This window comes from Coenobita brevimanus, chromosome 105, assembly GCF_032717465.1.
Source record: "Coenobita brevimanus isolate Jiangsu-jjx chromosome 105, ASM3271746v2, whole genome shotgun sequence".
In the NCBI taxonomy this organism is placed as follows: Eukaryota; Metazoa; Arthropoda; class Malacostraca; order Decapoda; family Coenobitidae; genus Coenobita; species Coenobita brevimanus.
The window spans coordinates 26,081,418-26,103,413 of NC_137058.1; the positions used below are offsets into that span (position 1 = coordinate 26,081,418).

General features: G+C 40.0%; 1 protein-coding gene across 1 annotated transcript; it reads right to left on the reverse strand.

Moving 5' to 3' along the window:
• Nucleotides 1-604: 604 nt before the first annotated feature.
• Nucleotides 605-20,364, reverse strand: UbcE2H (ubiquitin conjugating enzyme E2H). Its single transcript, XM_080285344.1, has 5 exons — nucleotides 20,229-20,364; nucleotides 16,893-16,969; nucleotides 7,637-7,804; nucleotides 5,825-5,953; nucleotides 605-4,527 (listed from the first exon to the last, which is right to left on the reverse strand). The coding sequence occupies exons 1-5, from the start codon at nucleotides 20,279-20,281 to the stop codon at nucleotides 4,400-4,402; spliced, it is 555 nt and encodes a 184-aa protein (XP_080141470.1). The 5' UTR covers nucleotides 20,282-20,364; the 3' UTR covers nucleotides 605-4,399.
• Nucleotides 20,365-21,996: the final 1,632 nt, after the last annotated feature.

The following is a 21,996-nucleotide window of genomic DNA, read 5'->3' on the forward strand; positions in this document are numbered from 1 at the left end:
AACCACAAAACTAATGCCCATATGCTTAACTCAATGAGCCTAGTAATATATATATATATTTTTTCATTTTACTCTTACCATCTTACAGATTTTATTCAGCTTAGGATAGACTTTTCAAGCTGGAGGAGTTAGATGTAACCATATAAATCTCTTCAATATGAGAAAGAATTTTTAAGCTGAACAAAATCATCCTGTAGCAGCAAGAATATCCTGGAATGAAAAGAACACCAAGTTTCAAGAGGCCCCCATTCTCAAATGGTTAGCCCCTCCGTGACTGAGCGACTTTTCATAACATTCTTACCACTTCCAAGCATTTTTATCCAGCTTAGGATAGATATTTCAATCTGGAAGGGTTAGAGTCTTCATTGACCCTGCTGCAAGTAAAGGCTGGTGTTTTAGACAGGCGTTTGGTGGCCCAAATATTATTGGGTTATACAAACATCCCTTAACTTCCTCCCTATTCACTGAAAGGTTTATAAACTGCAAGAGAAAGGCCATTTCAGCCTGCAATCCACAGTTCCACTTTTTCGATATGCCCTAGAAACCTGAATAAAACTGTCTGGTAACATTAATAAAACAAAATACAGTATACATCACTGCAGCGGAAGGGTTTACACTATATCAAACCATTTCAATTAAAAGTTAATGTATCTTACCAATTCAAAAGTTTATCATAATCTGAATAAAATCACAAGGAGACAGCAAAAATAAAATAAATCATCCCCAGGAAAGAAAACGTTAAGCATATGGGTGTGAGTTCCCCAATACTTCAGCTACTAAGAAAGCATTAGGGGAGCCAAGTCAGGAATACACATGGGGACAAATCAGTGATGAGAAAAACTGTATAAAAACTATTTCCTCCATTCCGAAGGAGTTTACTGTTTACACTTAATATAATCTCTGTGAACAACTGTGAAGCTCCCAGACTCTGCTGCCAGCCACTTGTCTCAAAGGCAATTGTTTCTCCAAGAAGAATCAGTTATTTGATCATGAACTATTTGATCAGTTGATTGATGATTTGCATACATCTTTACAAAGCATATACTGTATATACAACCATGCCTCTCTCTCTCTCTCCCTTTGTTTAACTCTCTCATGGTCATTGGAGCCTGAGAAAGTTAATACTGTCACCATTAACTCTCTCATGGATGGGACAACTCTCGTACTCTATTACAGCTAATGCCAGATGATCACAATTAGCTTAGAGCGAGTCACTGGAGCCTGAGAGTTAATTAGGTCACCATTAACTCTCATGGTCAGGATAACCCTACTATTCTAAACCAGCTAATGCCAAACCATTTCATTTGGCTAAGAATGTTAAAACTGTCATCAGTAACTCTCTGGTCAGGACAACTCTACAACTCTACTCCACCTAAGGCCAGATTATTATATTTAACTACGAATGAATCACTGGAGCCTAAGAGTGTTAAAAAAAGAGCATTTCATGACAAAATCATCAGTTAAGAGTGGTAGAAAAAAATGTTCCCCAAGTTCTGCATACTGCCAAGCAACAGTCTAAATATACATCCTTCTGTCTTCGGCCAGTTATTATCCTGAACCCAGTGATGTCATTTTAACATTTCTCCTGCCATCTCCTGACAAATCTATTCAACTAATGGTAGACTTCTGGAACCAGAGGGGTTACATATGGCCTTGATAAACCCCTTCAATACATGATGCCTTTCCTGAGATGAATAAATCTGTCTGGTAACAGCAAGGTTAAACTAAGGACGTCATCTGGATTCAAGTAATCAACCCTTTCACTGTCATGGATGCACCTGGGATTCATTTCAGGGCAAAGACAAACTGTTTTATTCACATTAGGGGAAGCTCAAGCAGTGTCAGACTTAACCGATACAGCATTTAACCTCTGACTACTAGCATCCCTCAGTTGAACGGAATTATCTTGTAGTAGCCTGAATAAAATTACTAAGTGCAACCATAGAAGGTAATCGCATTAATCATGTCTTAATACGTTTGCTAGTAGGTTCCAAATGTGTCAGCAGCTTTCTGTTTGACCTCATCACTAAATGTTGTTATATATTCTTCCTTTCGTCTTCAGATGATGCTATTCATGAAAAGACTACTTGTACTGAAGAGGCTTACCTAAAGCTACATGTATCTCCCCTAGTTTTAAGGTCTCTCCCAAACCAAAAAGTAATCATATGGTGGTAACAAGAATAAAATATGACAAGGGTGGGTGAACCTTTTAACACCAGGTTACTAAGGCCATATGACTATGGCAGAGAGACAGAATGCAAAAAGTGGGAAAAGGCAAAAGTAAAGGTTAACTCAAATAAAACATGAAATACTTGCTCTGGGTTACAGGATTAAGATATCCAACACAAGCTAAGACACTGTTTGGGAGAATGGCACAGAAAACCAACAAGTCAAGCAAAGCATGGTGGTGTCTGCTTATAGATAACCACTTCAGGATACAGAACGTCATTTGTACTTCATTTTAGCTGCTACCAGACCATTTTATTCTGCTTAGGGCAGATCCTTTGCAGATAAGCTGAAAACTTTATCTGATTCTTCTACATAATGGGATCATCTCTTGTAATGACAGGGCTATTGAAAGTTATACCTAAGCCCTCCCTTTAAAATTCTCTCCAAAGTCAAGAAAAATGTCAGAAGATGGCAAAAATATGAAAAAGACATCATCTATTAGAAGGGATTTTAAAAGGTACTGTATAAAAGTAATAATTCCATACTTTCTTTCTGACCAAACATAATTTTGATTCCCTATAAAGTGTCAATGCACACACAAAAATATATGCTGCATAAAAAAAACATATATATATTGCGTGAAGGGTGAATGAATGACATCCTAAATGATCAAAGAAGCTTGTGATGCTTATATAAATAAAATAGTAATATCCAATCCTTATTACTTGCTTTAGGGGTGTAGAAGGGCCTGAGGTTAAGCTGTCATAAACCTGATCCTTTTATCTGCTGGAGACCATCCTACCTCCCAGGCAGAATCCACATGACAGAAAAACATAATCCAGATCATTTAACACCACACTACTGTACTTCCCTCAGAGCATTTACATGACAGAAAAATTCTCTAACCACCTTTTAATATCACTCTACTCCCCTGGCAGCAATTAAATAATATGGAGAAAAAAAAAAAGAAACTACTGGATTTGAACTGTGGCAAGTTTACAAACACACTCCTCCAACCTGAAGCCTTTACATGTATCTAACATCATGGATAAGACAGAAAATGTCATCAGCACACAATACGGTGCATCCTCATGAAAGCAAGGCCACAAACATGGGGATGAACCACCAGACATATTACAGCATCCATAATACTGACCATCTGCCTGGCTTGAAATATGCACTGATCCTTTTTTTATAGACTATACATTGGTAAACAGGTGATCCTTTTTCGGCCAACTGTAACATGGTGAACTACAGTGATGACCTCATAATGAGTACTCGTACAGAACTGCACAAGTTATTGCTATGTACAAGCTTAATTTAGGCCATGCAATACTGATACTCCAAGCCATAAACCTTTACATAAGCCAGTCAATCCACACTTTAACTAAATCTTAACCCCTTAAATCCAGTGACATTTTTTTTTAACCTTACTCTTGCTATCTCCTTAGGATTTTCTTCAGCTTAGAAGACTTTTGGAACTGGAGGGGTTAGATATAGTCTTCATTAATCTCTTCAATACCACCCATCTACCTTAAGCTAAGTAAAACCATTTGTAACTAGCAAGAATAAACTAAAAAAAATATTTACATATCCTGGGACTGAAGGGGTTAACTAAGCTTAAAACAGTTGTACATTATGACACCTGCATGCAGTTATCTCGTATAAAAAATTTGCCATTTATTACAGCTCTTCAATATGCAAATAACTCTTGTTCAAGAGTATGGGCCATATCTTTGTCAGTTTGTGACTTTCTAGCACCTCTTCCTAAGTAATTTATTTTGTATAGAACACCTTACCATTCTCTTGTATGCTATTTACCGGTATATCCTTTTTTATACAGATACTTTAAATACCATACAGATAAATATTAACCCACTGAACCTCGGGATATCATTTTTATTCTTGCCATTTTCTGATAATAATAATCAGCTTTGGACGAATTTTCGAACTGGAGAGGCTACACGTTATTAATAAACCCCTTCAGTGCAATGGGGTCTTTCCTAAGCCAAATAAAATCTGGTAGCAGCAAGAATAAGCTAAGTAGGACATCACCCAGACTCAAAGGGTTAATGTGCCAGATACCAAAATAAACTAGTAAAAAAGAAGTGGTAGTAAGCTTCCTCACTGTGCTAGAAATGGCCTATGAGCAGCATGGGAGATGAACATGTGGCTGGGAGTCTGGAGCGCGAGGTGAAGGATGAAGGTGACTCAATGATGGCTGGAAAGGTTAAAGCTCCATGCCTTGTGCTTCGTCTTCGGAAAAATCGGACATTGATGATTCTGAGTCCGAGGATTCGGCCTGGGCTGCTTCCTGCTCCTTCAGGGCCTCCTCTGTTGCATACCGCTTCACATAATCTGAAACACAATAGGCATTTAAACACTAACGGTTTCACTTAGCCCCTTCATCCACAATGACACAGAATGAGTCAAAATGGTGTTAGGCCGAAGAGTAACAGATGACTCCTTTTGACACACACTAGGTGTTGGTCTAAGGGATCCTGATTAGGCAATTTTGGACAAAAATACTCACCAAAAAATTAAGTTTTAGCATGAAGTGCATCAATCTTGATGGGTAATAGAGGAGGGTGTCTATTTCAAGGCCAACACTCTCAAATAGTCAGCTTTCACTCAGCTTCGATGCAGGGAGGCGGGGCGATATTTGGCGATTTACTAAAAAAACTATTGGTCATATCAGAATTCCAACAACACCACCTGAAAGCTCATGAAATTCTGCATCTAGACATATGCTTAGCTATTGCATGGTGTGGGCAAAATTTTGTACTAGGGTATTGGGAAGTTATTTTCACTGTTGGACATTATTCTCATCAGTTTTGTGTGTTTTTACTACCTTACTGTATAGTATAAACACAAGCAATGATGATGGTATACAATATATACAAACATAACCAATTTCTGGGGAAAATAATATGCATGGGAATGTTTTCCTTTGTGCCCGGGTCCAGGCTGCCCTCACGGCATTTTTTCTGATCATGTCCCACAAATTTACAGAAAACTTATGGTGCAAGAGGGGTTTAAAATGAAACCTGAAAACCACTTAAACAATAACTGCTTCACATAATCTGAAACACAGACACAAACTCTATAAATCCCTCTTATACTCATAAAGGACAACAATACTTCAGTACTATACATTCCACTATTACCGGGGACTGGTGCAAGGCCAAAGGCCTAATAGTTGTTTTTGCACAATACATGCAGGGAGGGGACTCATTCACATAAAAATTTAAAGCCTAGCCCAGGGTTACTATACAAACATACCTCTTCTACACAAGTAAAATCAATTCCAAAAAGGATGGGGCAGGTTGAACCCATTACCTTTGGATGGAAGGTAGCCTAGAAGGAAAACTCCAAATTCAAAACCAGTGCCCAAGGCAGGTTTGATGACAATAAGGGCACATGAAAAAAAAACTTGTCCATGATATTTGGTGGCAGACTAACTCTGCCGAAGCTCGAGAGCCCTCAGTTCACTGTTAGCTAACCATCAGTAAGTGTCAAAAGGCTAAGCAATACAGTACAGTACATTTATCTATATAGCCAAGGCCTTGAAAACAAGCGATGTATGTGATTCTGATAAAAAGGTTAGTGAATAAACACAGGTTTCAGCTTACAAAAATTAAAGTTTATGACATACCTGAGACTTTCTTCTTGTACTCTTCAGGCTTGTGGAGATACATGGCAGCAGCATCACCATTCAATGGGTCGATGGGGTTGGGATAAGTTAAAAGTTGTGGTAGAAAGCTTTCAAATATATTAGAGAGATCTGAAAAGCACAAAAATTATTATTAGTCAAGGGAAAATCCAGAACAATACTTTAATATCATCAAGCTGAACCTGTTAACTGAAATAATTTCTGGTCAAATCACAAAGCAAGGTCTTTTCCTAAAGGTGAATTACAATGGCAGTATCCAGAACAAAATAAGAAATCACCATACTGAGTCGGATAATGAACACAATTCCTAACTACTTCGTAAGAGTGATCTTTCACATACTGGGATGAAATCTATTCCATTTACAATCATTTACAATCATCTTCCTGTTGTGGCTCAAATTCTGATTTGAAGTAAAAGTTGATTTTAGAATACTGGTACCACATCGCTTGTTCTTCTTGCAAAACTATATCTAGTTACAAGAGGAAAATTATATTGAGCTACTTTTTACTTCTTCAGGAAGAACAGAAAGTGGGTAATACAAAAGCTTCCTATGTCTCTTGTTCTTCTTGCACACAAAAATCTAGGTCATAACTGTGAATTAATCATAAATATATTTGTGATGCCCATCCCTAAATACCTGTATTCAACTGTCAGTTGATGGCCAAAATGAAATGCTTGACAAGTTGTAATCATATGGAAAGGGTTCGAGAAATCACTGCTCCAGAACAGCTAACAAAAATTATACTCACAATATTACAGCTGGACTACTGGAATGTTGTACTATTAAAGAAAAATAAAAAAAAGTCACACTGAGGTGGTTTGGCCATGTGGAGAGGATGGAGGGTGAAAGACTGACGAAGAGAGTGTATGTGAGTGAGGTGGAGGGGGGAAGAGGGAGGGGGAGGCCGAGGATGAGATGGAGGGATGGGGTGGAGAGGTATATGAGAGAGGGGGGTGTGAGTTGGGAGCAGGGCAGTGAAATGGCGGGGGACAGGGCAACTTGGAGGCGATTTGTTTGTGGCCACCCCAAACGGGACTGAGGCATCTGGCAATAGATAGATAGATAGAAAAAAAAGTCAGAAGGGGAGAGGAGACAGTTCCTATAATTAGCTACATACAAGTGCTCGTGGGCCCTTCAGGTCCCACACACTTGCTCCTGCGGAGGACTCTTACGCTGCTATAATATATTTTGGTTATACCTGTGGGCAAAAAAATTCTACGGAGATCCTATGCCAGGCGCCTGGAGCAGCAATTTTTGGTCAAAATATGATTGCTCATTAAATATAGTAAAAGTTTTTCAATCATAATGGGACAAGTTTTTTCACATCAATAAATTTTTTGCGATTTTTGTGCCAATTTTGGTGCTACTTGAATGTGTAGTTTCGGCTGCCCAAAATACACACACACACACACACACACACACACACCTACTGCTATAGTATATTAGATACAACTAAGGTGGCAGACATGAGGTCAGAATACTGGCCTACTGTCTGGAAACACATAGGCTGAGTCCCAGGTTGAAGCAGGGAACAATTTTATGAAAAATTCTGTTGAAACACTTTACAGTACTGATATTCCACAACATTCAACAATACATAATCAAAATATCCCTGCTAATATCACCATACCAATCCTGAATGCAAAAGCCCTGGCATATATGGTAATCAATATGGACGACAGGTATTAGCACCAAAGTGGTGATATGGAGGTGTGAGGTTGGCAGAATGCCTGAACTTCAGGGAATGGACTGTTAAGCTTGTGTCCAGAGTCAGACATGTACAAAAACTTACCATATAAAGCTGTCCAAGCTTGATTTATGACATCCAGACAAACTGTTCCTGACACTTCATCAATGTTCGGATGGTAAACCTTGTTCATAAATCCAATGCTTGGTGATTTGAAGGGATAGTGTTCTGGCAGGTGGACACGAACTTTCCATACCCCACCCTCATAAGGAGCTGAAAACAGTGGAGAGCTTGCATTAGAGATTGTTTCATGCAATGCAGGCCAACCTCATTATAAGTTCAATCATTCACTTACATTACAATTTAGCACCTTTTGTCTGATATTATGAGGGCCAACTTTGCTTATATAATCACTACAACCCCCTATGAAGCACCATACTTTATTTTGGTATACTATCACCAATTTCGCTTACACGGTTGCTGTGATCCCTATGTTCATATATGATCGATCAATATCCGATCAGTTTGCGAGGAGTGTAACCAGATCATATTGTGGAGGCTGTCCTGTACAGTATTACAATCAAAACTGCTGACATTTCTCTGCTCGATTCAGTGATGGAGAGTTAAAGCTTAGTTCCAACTTCCACATGAACAGGTAAGTTATGGATATGAATCACAGTGGAAAATATGAATAGCTACTGTAGTAAGAAATAAAAGAAAAGAAGGTTTTAGTAAACACACTTATAGCAATGCCTTCCAGATTTCAGTATGTGACCACTGGCTTCATTCCTGTAGATACCTTACTACACCTTCAATATTTGGTACTGATCTTTTAATTCATTACAGGATGATGTGCTGCTTTAACCTGGCCTAAATTGTCATCCCTTGTTCTTGAATCGTGGTCACAAAGAAGTGCTATGGAAAGGTATGTAGAGCTATAGTTTCCTTTTTCTGCCACTGACCTGCATGAAATATGCTGAAGAAGGACAAAAATCTGGGTCAAGTTAGTGCGCCAACAACAAAAAGTAAAAATTTAACCGCATAACAGCCTGTTTTTAGTCTCTCCAGTATATCGCAACTGGAGCGCTGCTGTTCCTGTACCTCTTCCTTATTCCCACAGTATTAACCAAACACCCAACATTACATTTTCCTGCCTTTAGTCTCTCCACAACAATACCATAACTAAAACTGTTGTTGTTCTTGTACCTCTTCAATATCCAAACGGTAATAAGCAAAAATCTACCAAATGTTACATTATCCTGTCTTTAGTCACTGTTGTTCCTGTACTTCTTCATTACCCAAACAGCAATAAACAAAAACCTTACATTACATTATCCTGCTTTAGTCTCTTCATTATATTAACTTACCAGATGGAAATAATAATCTGAAAGTCTGACGAATGGGAATGGAGAGAGCAGAGCAGCTGTAAACATGATTGGTTTTGGGAGTGTGAAGAGAAGGAATCAGAACCAGGAAACATGACATTTGCAGATGTTAAGAATGCTGGGAAATGGCTGAAAAATGAGAAAGCAGCTGGTGTTGATGAGGTGTATGCAGAGATGATTAAGTATTGTGGAGAGAGCGCAATGAAGTGCCTGTTCGAGATATGTAAGAAGGCACGGATGAGTGAAACTGTTCCAGCAGAAAGGAAAAAGGCTGTGATTGTACCCTTGTTAAAAAATAAAGGTATGCAAAATAAGTGCAAGAATTAACTTGGCATTGGTCTATTGACTTCCTGGGAAGGTACAGTACTGCACAGGTCTCCCTCGCTTTACGATCGGTATGCGATCCTAGAAAGGCAATCGTATACTGAAATATCGTACAGCGAACTTAAGGTTTAATGGGAAAAATAGGGATGTGTTCCTGGACTCGTAAATAAGAAACCCAACACCCATACAAGTGATCTAATATGCAATAATAACAATGCATTATGTGCTGCAGTGCATCTGAATCACATATGAATGTACATTTGCAGATATAAGAACATGAAATAGCATAAACAACAACATGAAATATGGTACAGTATGAAGAACAGGAAAAATAGTAATGTCCTGGGCACTGACGAAGACAGACACAAGGAGTTTGTAAGCTGAACGAGCGCGCGGGTGAGACTGGGCGGTGATGCGGTTTTGGGACAATTTGCCGTCAAGTCAATTCACTGTCACAAAAATAACAAGATAATTTGCCGTCATTAAGGAAGACAGCTATGGGTGACGCTAGAATAAAATTAAAAGGCGACTACATTGAGGAAGAATCTATCTATCTATTGCCAGAAGCCATAATCCCGTAAGGAGTGGCCATTTGACTTTGAGTTATTTGTTTTACAGGGAGGGACACTAACCCTCCACCAACCCACTTGCTGACACATAGGGAGCACATATGGTTTGGTTATATGGTTACCAACCAGCATTGTAAATGGCTTCTTGTCTTACAGGAAACCATTTTGCCTGTCACTCAATGTAAAGCCACCTGTAACGGAAAGAAAGGCAATAAGAAGTGACAGGAAAGAAGAGAGAAATAGGAAGAGAGGAGGGCAACAAGTTAATTATTGACTAGAGGTGCAACTAATAAATAATATCCAAAGCCTACACTATTGAACATAGACTTTGATGGATCCCCCTGAAATATACTTATTAAAGTATTGATTAATTAATAATGTATAATTAAAGAATGACGGGGAATCGTCCATGTTTTGAAGGCGAATTGCCTGATGCCGAACTGATTTGACGGCGAACTGTTTCAGAACCTGTGATGCTTGGTTGGCGGAAGCACAGGAAACTGTGTGCGCGGGGTGGGTATGCCACGCAACTCTCAGGTGATCTGCCTGTAAGCAGGGGATTTCTCCACATCACCCGTCGTAAATGCGGGGGAGCTCAATCATAAAACGAACGATTGGTACTAAAAAAGAACGATCGTAAATGTGAAATATCGTAAAATGAAACATTGTACAACGAGGGAGACCTGTACTGTATATGAAAGAATTATTAGAGAAATATGACAGATATCAGAAGGCCTAGTGAGTGACGAACAAGGTGGCTTTAGGGATGGCAGATGATGTGTGGATCAAATACAATATCTGCAGTAAGACTGATAGTGGAGAAAGCTTGTGAGAAGAACTATGAGGTGTTTATGGAATTTATGGATCTGGAAAAGCATACAACAAAGTAGACTGAGAACGACAGTGGAACATTTTGCGTATATACGGTGTGGATCATAAATTACTAGGTGCAGTTAAGAGTTTTTATGAATGAATGTGAGGCATTTGTAAGGGTAAGTGGCCATCTAAGTGAGTGGTTCATTAACAATGTGGGTGTGCGACAAGGCTGTGTGATGTCACCATGGTTGTTCAATATATATCCTATGTGGATGGGGTGATAAAAGACGTAAAAATGAGTAACGGGGAAAGGGACAGCATTAATGATGAAGGGTCTATCTATCTATCTATAGCCCAACACCCTAATCCTGGAAAGGATGGCCACAGACATAACGCCTCCAAGTCACTCTGTCACCCACCATTTTACTACCCTCCCCCCGACTCCCTCCCCCCTCCCTCATATACCTCTCAACCCCATCCTTCCACCTCATCCTCGGTCTACCCCTCCCTCTCCCTCCCTCCACCTCACCTACATACACCCTCTTAGTCAGTCTTTCATTTTCCATTCTCTCCACATGTCCAAACCACCTCAGTGTATTTCTCCTAATCTTCTCAACCACATCCACATCCACCCCACAACGTTCCTTCACTTCTTCATTCGTAAACCTGTCCCTCCATGTCACTTCACATGCTCCTCTCAAGTAACTCATTTCCACTGCTCTCACTCTTGACTTGTTCCTCTCTTGCAAGGTCCACGCCTCGCTTCCATACGTCAGGGTAGGGATCACAATACTATCATGCAGTGACTTAACTTCCATACTCACCTCCCTATTTCTCATCACTGCTTTAAGTGAACCAACAACCTTCCTTCCCAGCTGTACCCTTTCAAGCACTTCATCCCCCAACATTCCATCCTTACTCATCACACTACCCAAGTACTTGAATGCACTCACATTCTCCATATCCTCACCATCCACCCTAACTGTACATTCTGTGACTTCATTCCACTCAAACACCATAACTTTGTTCTTGTTTACATTAACTTTCAGATTCCTCTTCCTACACACTGTCCCAAATTCATTCACAAAACCTTGCAACTCCCATTCATCTTCACTCAACAATACTGTATCACCAGCAAACAGCAACACCGGAATCTTCCAAATCTCACCCTCATTCATTAGAGCCACCCCCACATCCACTGCCCTACTTTGCACCTCCTTTACAACCCCATCGATGTATATATTTAACAGCCCTGGAGACATCACACAACCCTGTTTCAGTCCCACATTGAGATCTAAGAACTCACTCAGCTCACCATCCACTCGCACTGTAGCCGTAGCTCCTTCGTACATACTTATCACAGCACTCAACAATTTCCCCTCCACTCCATATATTCTTAATACCTTCCACATACCTTGCCTATCTCTTCCGTCATAAGCTTTCTCCAAGTCCATGAAGACAGCATACACTTTCTTTCCCTTCTCTAGATACTTCTCCACTAAACATCTTAGAACAATTATCTGATCTACACACCCTTTTCCCTTCCTAAATCCCACTTGTTCTTCTCCAACTAGCTCCTCTGTCATATGCCTAACCCTATCAATGAGTATTCTACCATATATTTTTCCAGTCACACTAAGAAGGCAAATACCCCTATGGTTACCACATACTTCTCTCTCCCCTTTTCCTTTGTATAAAAGAACAATTATACCTGATTTCCAATCCTCTGGAACCCTTCCCTTTTCCCAAGCCAATCTACACAACTTCCATATCCACTCCACAACAATCTCACCCCCATACCTCAGCATTTCACCACACACTCCATCAATTCCTGGGGCCTTTCCCATCTGGATCTTCTTCATTGCTTCCACTACTTCCGCCCTACTGATCTCTTCCTCCCTCCACTCATCTCTTCTTCTCTCAGCCATTCCCCAACCACTTATACTCGCACTGCTCTCACTCTCTACATTCAACAAACCCTCAAAGTGCTCCTTCCATCTCCTCAATTTCTCTCTCTTCTTCACCAACATTCTATTACTGTATTCCTATCTTTCACTTCCCTACTATTTCCCCTTTCACACTGCATTACTTTCTTTACCTCCTTCCAAAATAATTTCTTACTCTCCCTCCATTTCACACTCAGATTCCTCCCAAATTCTTCATCCACTTTCTTCTTACTCTCCTTCACCAGTCTCTTCACCTCTCTTCTCCTGCTCAAATATACCTCTCTCTTCTCTCTCTCATCTTCTCCCCTACCTCTACTCGCTAGCCATTCACTATATGCCTTCTTCTTTTGTTCCACAGCTCATTTCACCTCATCATTCCACCATACTGTCCCTTGCATCTCCTCCTCACTCCACAAACCACCTCACACACTGCGTCTACCTCTTCTGTGAATATCTTACATATGTTTTCCACCCCTTCTGTCTGCTCTAACTCATGCCCTCCCAATCTTTCTTCCACTATGCTCTTATACTCTGCCATTTTCTCACTATCTTGCAACTTCTCCACTCTTCTCACAGGAGCTGTTTCCTCCTGTCTTCCCCTTCGTCTCTTCAACCATTTTCTTTGCAGCTTTACCTTGGCCATCACTAAGTGATGGTCCGAGACTCAATTCCCCCACCCTCTCCACACTCTTGCATCCAACAATTGTCTTCTCATTCACTCATCCACACACACGTAGTCTATCATCACCTTTCGTTCAACAAGTTCACCATCCATCCTCCTCATTACTCTCCATGTATACCTGCGGATCATCTTATGCCGAAAGTAGGTGTTAGCTATGAATGGTAATGGACAGAATATCTCAAATTTGATGTATGCTGATGATGCCCTTTCACGTGACTTTAGAAACGGACTCCCGTGGGAGTTGTTGTATGCTGATGATTTGGTGTTGATTGCAGAGAATGAAAGGGAGGCGGAGGAAAGGTTTAGGAAGTGGAGAGATGGTATGGGGCAAAAAGGGTTTAAGGGTAAATGCAGATAAAACAAAAGTGATGATATCTAGGGTTGGTGGCGGTACTGTCAAAGACGAGGGAGAGTGGCCATGTGCAGTTTGCCACAAGGGCGTGGGAAGTAATTCCATCTTGTGCGGTGTGTGTGATAAATGGGTGCATAAGAGATGTAGTGGTATCAGAGGTAGACTGCGAGATAATGCTGATTTTATGTGTACGGCGTGCCGGGGTGAGCAGGTGGAGATCGTCAGACGTGAAAGAATTGAACTTGCTGGTGAATCTCTTGAGTGTGTGGAAGAGTTTTGTTATTTAGGAGACATGTTGTGTGCTGGAGGTGGGGCTGGAGCTAGCTCTGTGGCTAGGGTGAGAAGTGGTTGGAAGAAGTTCAGGGAGCTCTTGCCTCTCCTGACATTGAGGGGGCTCTCCCTACGTGCTAAGGGGTCTTTGTATGCAGCGTGTGTTAGGAGTGTAATGCTGTATGGCAGTGAGATCTGGGCAGTGAAGGAGGAAGACATTCGCCGGCTCAGACGTACAGAAATGACAATGATTAGGTGGATGTGCAGTGCGTCCCTGCGTCCAAGGCCTGGAGGGGCTGGGTTTACAATGGAAGAGTTGAGAGGTAGGATGGGACTGGAGTGTATTGGTGTTGTGATGAGGAGAGGTAGATTGAGGTGGTTTGGACATGTGAAGAGGATGGGGGATGATAGTTGGGTGAGGAAGGTGAGAAGTGTTAATATTGGGGGTGGGGTTATGAGGGGTAGACCGAGAAAGACATGGGACGAGGTCATTAAGTGTGACCTTAGGGTTAAGGGACTGAACAGGGAGGCTGCAATGGATCGTGCAGCATGGAGAGCCGCCATTAGGTGACCAAGGCCGACACATGCAAGCATGTTGGAGCCTTTAAAAACGAAAACGAAAACGATGCAGTGCTACTTGCAAATACAAGACAAGAGTTTAGTAGACTGGTGCAGAGTTTTGTAGATGTCTGTAAGCACCATGCCTTGAGAGTAAATGGAGAAGAGACTAAAGTGATGGTTACAGAGAGAGAAGCTGACTCCCAGTGTGATGTTACAGTGAATGGAGAGAGACCAGAATTAGTGAGGGAGTTCAAATACCTGGGTAAGTGATAAAATGAGAGGAAAATGTGCAAAGGTAGTGGAAAGTACAGTGACACAAGGAAGGAAAGTAACTGATGCTATGAAAGACTTGATAAGAAATGGAGGCTTGAGTGTTGCAGCTGTGCGAAGCTTACATGAAGGAGTTTTAGTGCCAACTTTAACATACAGGTGAGGCTATGGTGTGGCATGAAATTGAAAAGTCAAGAGTAAGAGCAGCGGAGATGGGACTCTTAAGGAATGTATGGGGAGTTCAGAGAGTAGATGGGATACGGAATAATGTGCTTTGTAAAAGATGCGGAGTGAGGATGTCTGGGGACACCAGAATCAAAGAGAGTGTACTGAGATGCTTTGGTCAGGTGGAGAGAATGGAAAACAATAGTGGCAAAAAAGGTATATCTGAGCGAATTTGAAGGATGGAGGAGGTGAGGTAGGCCAAAAAGAAGGTGGAGAGATATGGTGGATGAGTGTGTGTGTGGAAAAGAGGTACGGAAGTTGGTGAGGCGAAGGGACTGACAAGAGATTAAGCTGGCTGGATGAATTTTGTGCAGAGAAGTGTATGACCTGGGATTTGGCACCCTTTTTAATGTGACAGCATTCGGACTGACTCTATCAGACATGTATATATGAAGCTATGGTACATGGTGAAACCTTTTGACATAACAGATGGAGCCAAGACTCCGTGGGCTTGAATGATGAGTGAATCAAAGGATGTCCCATTGAACTGGACAAACTTTGGCTGTCTGGACGCTATTACTCCTCACTCTGCCCAAAGATGGGAAAGGAGTTCCAGATGATGACTTCTTCATCATCCATACAGTAATAAAAAACCTAACATTACATTATCTTGCTTTTAGTCTTCCCAGAATAATACCTTACAATCGGGGGACTGCTGCTGTCCTCAATACTGTTGCACCATCTCATTATCCAATCTGAATATGCAGAGCTGCAGCACAGGATACATCAAAAGTCAAACAACGTGGAGATCTTATGTAACTGCATATTATATGTTCAGTTAATGTCATAAAATGTAATGTTTTAAGCTATAAATGTGGAAATATATGCTTTATCAAATGGGATGTAGTTTTACATGGATTTAAGATGTGGAGAGATGGTAACGGGCACAAGGGCTTAAGAGTAAACGCAGATAAAACAAATGTGATGATATCTAAGGTTGGTGGCAGTACTGTCAAAAATGAGGAAGAGTGGCCATGTGTAATTTGCCACAAGGGCGTGGGAAGTAATTCCATCTTGTGCAGTCTTTGTGATAAGTGGATGCATAAGAGATACGTGTATAGTGGTACTGGAGGTAGCCTACAAGATAATGTTGAGTTCTTGTGTGGTTGATTTCTTGTGCGGTGTGTCGGGGAGAGCAAGTGGAGATGTCAGGCATGAAGGGACTGAACTTGCTGGTGAGTCTCTTGAGTGTGTGGAAGGGTTTTGTTATTTGGCAGACATGTCATGTGCTGAAGGTGGAGCAGGAGCTAGCTCTGTGGCTAGGGTGAGGTGTCGTTGGAAGATGTTCAGAGAACTGTTGCCTCTCCTGCCACTGAAAGGGCTCTCTCTGCATGTTAAGGGATCTTTGTATGCAGCATGTGCTAGGAGTGTAATGCTGTATGGTAGTGAGCCCTGGGCAGTAAAGGAAGAGGATATTCGCAGGCTCAAACATACAGAAATGACAATGCTTAAGTGCGTGTGCAGTGCATCCCTGAGTGCAAGGCCTGGGGGGACTAGGTTTATGATGGGAGAGTTGAGAGGTAGGATGGGACTGGAGTGCATTGATGATGTGATGAGGAGAAATAGATGGGGGTACAACCCACATTTTGGTAGTGGCCTTTGCAAATTCTTTCATTTATACAGCTATACCCTTTTTACTTTGACCTGGCCAAAATTTTCATCCTTTTGAAGCATGTTTCATGTAGTCCAATGGCAGAATAAGACAATACAATGGTAGCTACTACAGCCTTTTCACTGCACTTCTCTGTGACCAGCATCACATATTAGTGTTACTCTACTGCCACAACTCCGTAATCAAGATGCAGAGATGGAAATATTTGGCAAATATAGAGTAAAATAGGTATAGATCCTGTAATGTGAAGTAAAAGCATCCACACATGGCCATTATATATATACAGATAATATGACAGAACTGACTAAGAACACAATCTATCAGTATTTACACAAATAATTTCACTTACTGCCTTTTGGTCCATAGAACTTAACACAGAATTCATTGAGGCCATTCAGCATGGTGACTTCATGCTTCTTCTCGATACTTGATGTTATCATTAAGGAAAACTTACTCATGAGTATTAATTATTGAGATGAATACATATTTTCCATAACAAATTTAGCCTGGTGCTGGAGAGGAACCTTGGGTTGCAACTACCGGTACTACTACCACTACTCCTAAAATTATTAACTCTAATTACCAGCAATGAACATGTCTCTGTGTAGGCATAATATAACACAATACTATATGTAACTACTGTATATAGCCATAGATAACAATATGTAGAACAGGTACCAGTAGTTGTGTCTGAGTCCTACAGGAAGAGTTAAAGAACACATCCCCTTGCCTAGACGAACCAGGAATGTCAATTCACACAATGTATATCCACAACCCTTATTGTCCCAGACCACCAAGAATTCTTAAGCCATACAATGTATCTCAAACTTCCTCATAGGCCGGAAGAACAAGAATTTCATCACGTCTCCAAAACACGTGGAGTAACCAGCCCTAGCCAATTAGTCCAAGTGATAGGAAATTTACCATACACATCCTCCCCACACTCTATATAATGTCGGAGAGATTCCGTTCAGATCAGAAGGGGGTTAGAGAGAGAAAGGTGAGAGAAGGCTGGTGAGAAGGTCCAACGTTAGTACAGTATCACACTCTACTAAACTGTAGCTCATCTCTTTTATAACTTTGTGCAATAAACCTTGAAACTCGAGGGTGCTGTAACTCACTTTGTTGACACTACGTCTCACTACTTAATTCTGGCTGAGCTTAACGATCCATAATCAAGTGCCCTATCTCACTACAAGGACTGTACCTAAAACTACGCCATCGAGATTGGTGGCCAGATAACCTTCTCTGTATAATTAAACCCCTCGGCTATGTCTATGTACATCTGGAAGAAACTTCTCCGTCAGCCACTTAGCCTAACTGTAAAATCTGTATGTTCAACTACATGTTTGCTCTGGTTTTCAATATAAACATCTTGTACTAGCATATGTGGTAAGCAATAAAAAAAAAAAAAAAAAATGTTAACCATATCTAACTCTGTGACATCGAACTGTATTTCCTCTTGGGACCACACAAGGAAGTAATGCTACTCTGTCCTAACACAAAGAACCAACTTCATCAGCCACTCATCTTCCTTCTCACATTCCCATCATTTAATATTCATTCATTCATTGCCAGACGCAATGTATCCCAAACGGGGTGGCCAAGGGCTTAGAGTTAATTGTTTTACAGGGAGGGGCACTAATCCTCCACCAACCCCACTTGACACATAGAAAGAATTACTGTACTATATTTGCCTTGATTTCACAGTACTCCAAGTTGTTCAAATAGAAGAATGTCATTCATTCTTCAATAAATTAAGGTACATCATCATTTTAACCTTACCTTCCATTTAATACATGATGTTAGAAGTACAGTATGTGGAAGTAGGAACAACAAAGCTATCAACAGAAAGCTCAGTGAAACAGGTCATACATCTACCCCTTCATTACTCATGTCTTAAGACATTCTTTGCTCCACCTCACATGCCAATAATTAAACATGTAAAAAAATGATGTGTAATAAATAAATAAATCAAATACTGTACTTTATACCCACATAAAGCCTGTGGGAGAGCAAACATTCCACAGACTGTCCCCCCTCCCCCCTAAAAATAGAATTACCTTTGCCAAATGCACCTCCATACACAGCAACATCATACATCCATAAACTTTTGTCTTTTTTTTTTTTTCCCTTTCACAAACCCCATTCAGCAACTAGATTTTTTTTTTTTTTTTTTCAAATATATAACACTACTATATTTGTAAAATCAACTATTACACCTTATGTTTTATTCTCCCTTAATATTCAAGTCTTATACCTAGGCAATTTAAATTCAGTCAGATTAAATTAGTTATTATTACCCAGTAATTCATATCATTTGCATCATCTATAAAGGCTCCAACATGCTCACAAGCATTGGCCTTGATTACCTAATAGCAGCTCTCAAAGCTGCTTGATACCTAGCAGCATTCTTATTCAGTTCCTGTCAATACAGCAATAAAAGAGAGAATATCCTTCATTGGATATGAAAGGGTTACAGTTTCACCAGTAACTGAAGAAAAAAAGAAGAAAAGATCCATTAACTCTACAAAAAAGAGCTTCAACTTGACCAATCTATGTTATTAGCCAATATAAAGAAAGGTCCCTATTTTGCTTCAATACTCTTTTTTCTTTTTTGTTCTGGTTTTCTCAGTTCTATTTTCCTTTGTTTCTGGAAGAGCATGAAAATGAAAAACCAAAAAACCCAATCAGGGAAAGTATATTTTTTACCCCTAAATGGACATTTAGGGTTTTGTTTTCCTTTGTTGATGGATGAGTGCAAAAATGGAAAGCCAAAACACAAAAGCAATAAAATAAAATTAAGGAAAACATAAGGACATTTTCTTCAAATTATCCTGTGATTCAGTCATAGAATTTACCCATTCCACCCTTGTGAAAAGGAAAAAAAAAAATGAAAAATGAACAGATAATCCACTGCATATGCACACAAAAGGAAAGGGTCTATTTAGAATAGTCTTTCAACAGTTTAAAGGTATTGAACATCCTGCTTCCTTTTTTCTTAAATGTATATATTAAGAGCTTTTACTACAGTCAGGGCACAATAATGTACTCAAAACAATAAAATTTCCTTGAAAACACAAAGCCACAGGAATATAGCTTCATAACACAAAGCCCTTGGTGTTCCTTTAAACAAAGCTATGCTCCTTCATTATTTCCCCCTGTTTTTAAAATTCTACTAGCACACACACACAAATACATTGTCCCAAGAACAAAATATTAGTACAGATGTATTCACTTATTACATGGAAAATTGTGAATAATCCATTATCCTTTACCTTCAATTACAGGTTCCACAATCTACACTCAGATTTAGTATACAGTCTATAATTTTACTGTAGTGCTACATTCCTTACCTTACTGCTGTATCATAGGCTATTATCATAAACAATGCTACCAGTCATCCTACTACTTTCAGTACTTTCATTGTCAGTATTTCCATGTCAAGGGCCTGGGACAATTATTTTCACCTTGTACCTACTAACAAAAGTATTTGATTTATTTCCCTGGGTTACAAAATACTACATCTAACATGCAATAAGAAGCTTAGGGTATAAAATGGCATGTGTAGCTGAAGTGCGTATTCTCGAAAACGGAGCTGCTACCTTCCCTGTCTAACAACAAATGCATTACTCTATACCTAAACATAGTCCATTATGGCACTAAGTTATCTAGTAAAGGATACAGTTTGATCACGTCCGTGTCCATGCGCCGCTTTCCTGCACTCGGTGATGACATTGTGGTGGGTTTATACGGGCTAACAAGCCCTTAATCCAGGCCAAATGACGAGCTTCACCTAGTGCGACTCAACTTCACACACAATGGCGACCTTCTGAGACCTCATGACGTCACTCCACTAAAAATCTTGACTTCTCATTCAAACAAAGGCAACATACTTAATTAATAAACCAAATATCAACCATGGTTCCAAGTTCTATTTTTCCTACTTATTTGCTACGATTGATTATGAATTCAGGATTCTATTTTAGAAAGAAACGAAAATTTCAACATATTTTTGTTATTCTTACCACATCGATCAGTTGTCGTACGTCGCCATCTCCATAACTCCTCCCACTGAACTTATCGTACAGTATATTCTACTTTTTACGGCCAAAATACCCTTATTGGCGACTGTTTAATGGACCAGTGATGCTAATGGAAATAATGAGCCCATATAATTAAAATGAAAGCCCTAAAGTACTGTGATATGGTGACACAGTGAAAAGTAGGTCTGGCAGAAGCCCCGCCTCTTCATGTCACGTGACCATGATCAGCTGGGGAGTGTAAACAAATCTGGCATGGTCGTGTTGTGTCCCGTTTTCTCTTATATCCTCCAGTGTCAGATCATTTTAGGAGATTTGAAGGTATGAAATAATCATTATTGTCTTGTCGCAATTCAGTACGTGCAACACAGTAAAGGCTGTCAGATCTGCTGGTATGAGGCGTCACCGTGAGAATTACCGAATATTTTTGTGTAGTGGACTACCACGCTCGCAAAGATAATTAGGATTGCAATAGTTTTATTTTGCGGATTATGGTGGTTCTTTCACATTTTTTTTTACATGTGCAGAATCCAATGGCTCATTGATGGGAGAGAGTGGGAGAAGGCTTTGCAACTTCTTTTTTGGTTCACTCATATGTTTTATTGTCTTAGAGTCTTTCACCCAATTTTGTATAAAAGCATTATTAATTCTTTACTAAATAGGTACAGCCTTTCCATATTATCTGTTGAAATGAGTTTCACAGCCTACTTGTTATTATTCCTGGATTACCACAGCTGCTGGGGATTTTTTTTAACTTACCTCTGAAAGCTATAAATGGGGATTTAGAATGCATAAGTATTCCACCAAGATCTGCCAGTAGCTGGCCATATTTAATGTTCCTAAAACATTTTTAAATTTGAAAGCTGTCATATGTGTGAGGTTAGGTTGGATTTGGTTTGGTTTGGTTAGGCTTGGTTATTGTTTCCCATTGCATTGACATGGGATACACTGAGGTGTCCACTCAGAGCGATGGTTGGTAAACAACACGGCCAGTCAGAGATTGTTGGTAAACATTGCCATGGGCAACCTGGCCACTTACTTAAATACCCTAAAATAGGTATAATTTGTCTTTTTCCAATCACTTCTTGTAGTAACAATGAAACAGTTAACTGTGTTGCTTATGTACCAAAATTACATGCATTGAGATTGTTTGTTATAATGTAAGTGGAATCACCGCATCCATTTGAAAAAGAATTACCAAAGCATTTTACTTAGGCCTACTAGTTTTTCTTCCCTTGTTTGTGGTAAAAATTATTGCTCCACCATGACTTTGCAAGGGGATTTTCACAGTTATCTTTGAATATGCCTTAAATTCATATACAAATGAAATGGGAGATATGGAGTTCCCCCGAGCTAAGCCCTGTGTTGGACTATATAGCCCCGCTAGGGTTACAGGAGCGAGCTACCACT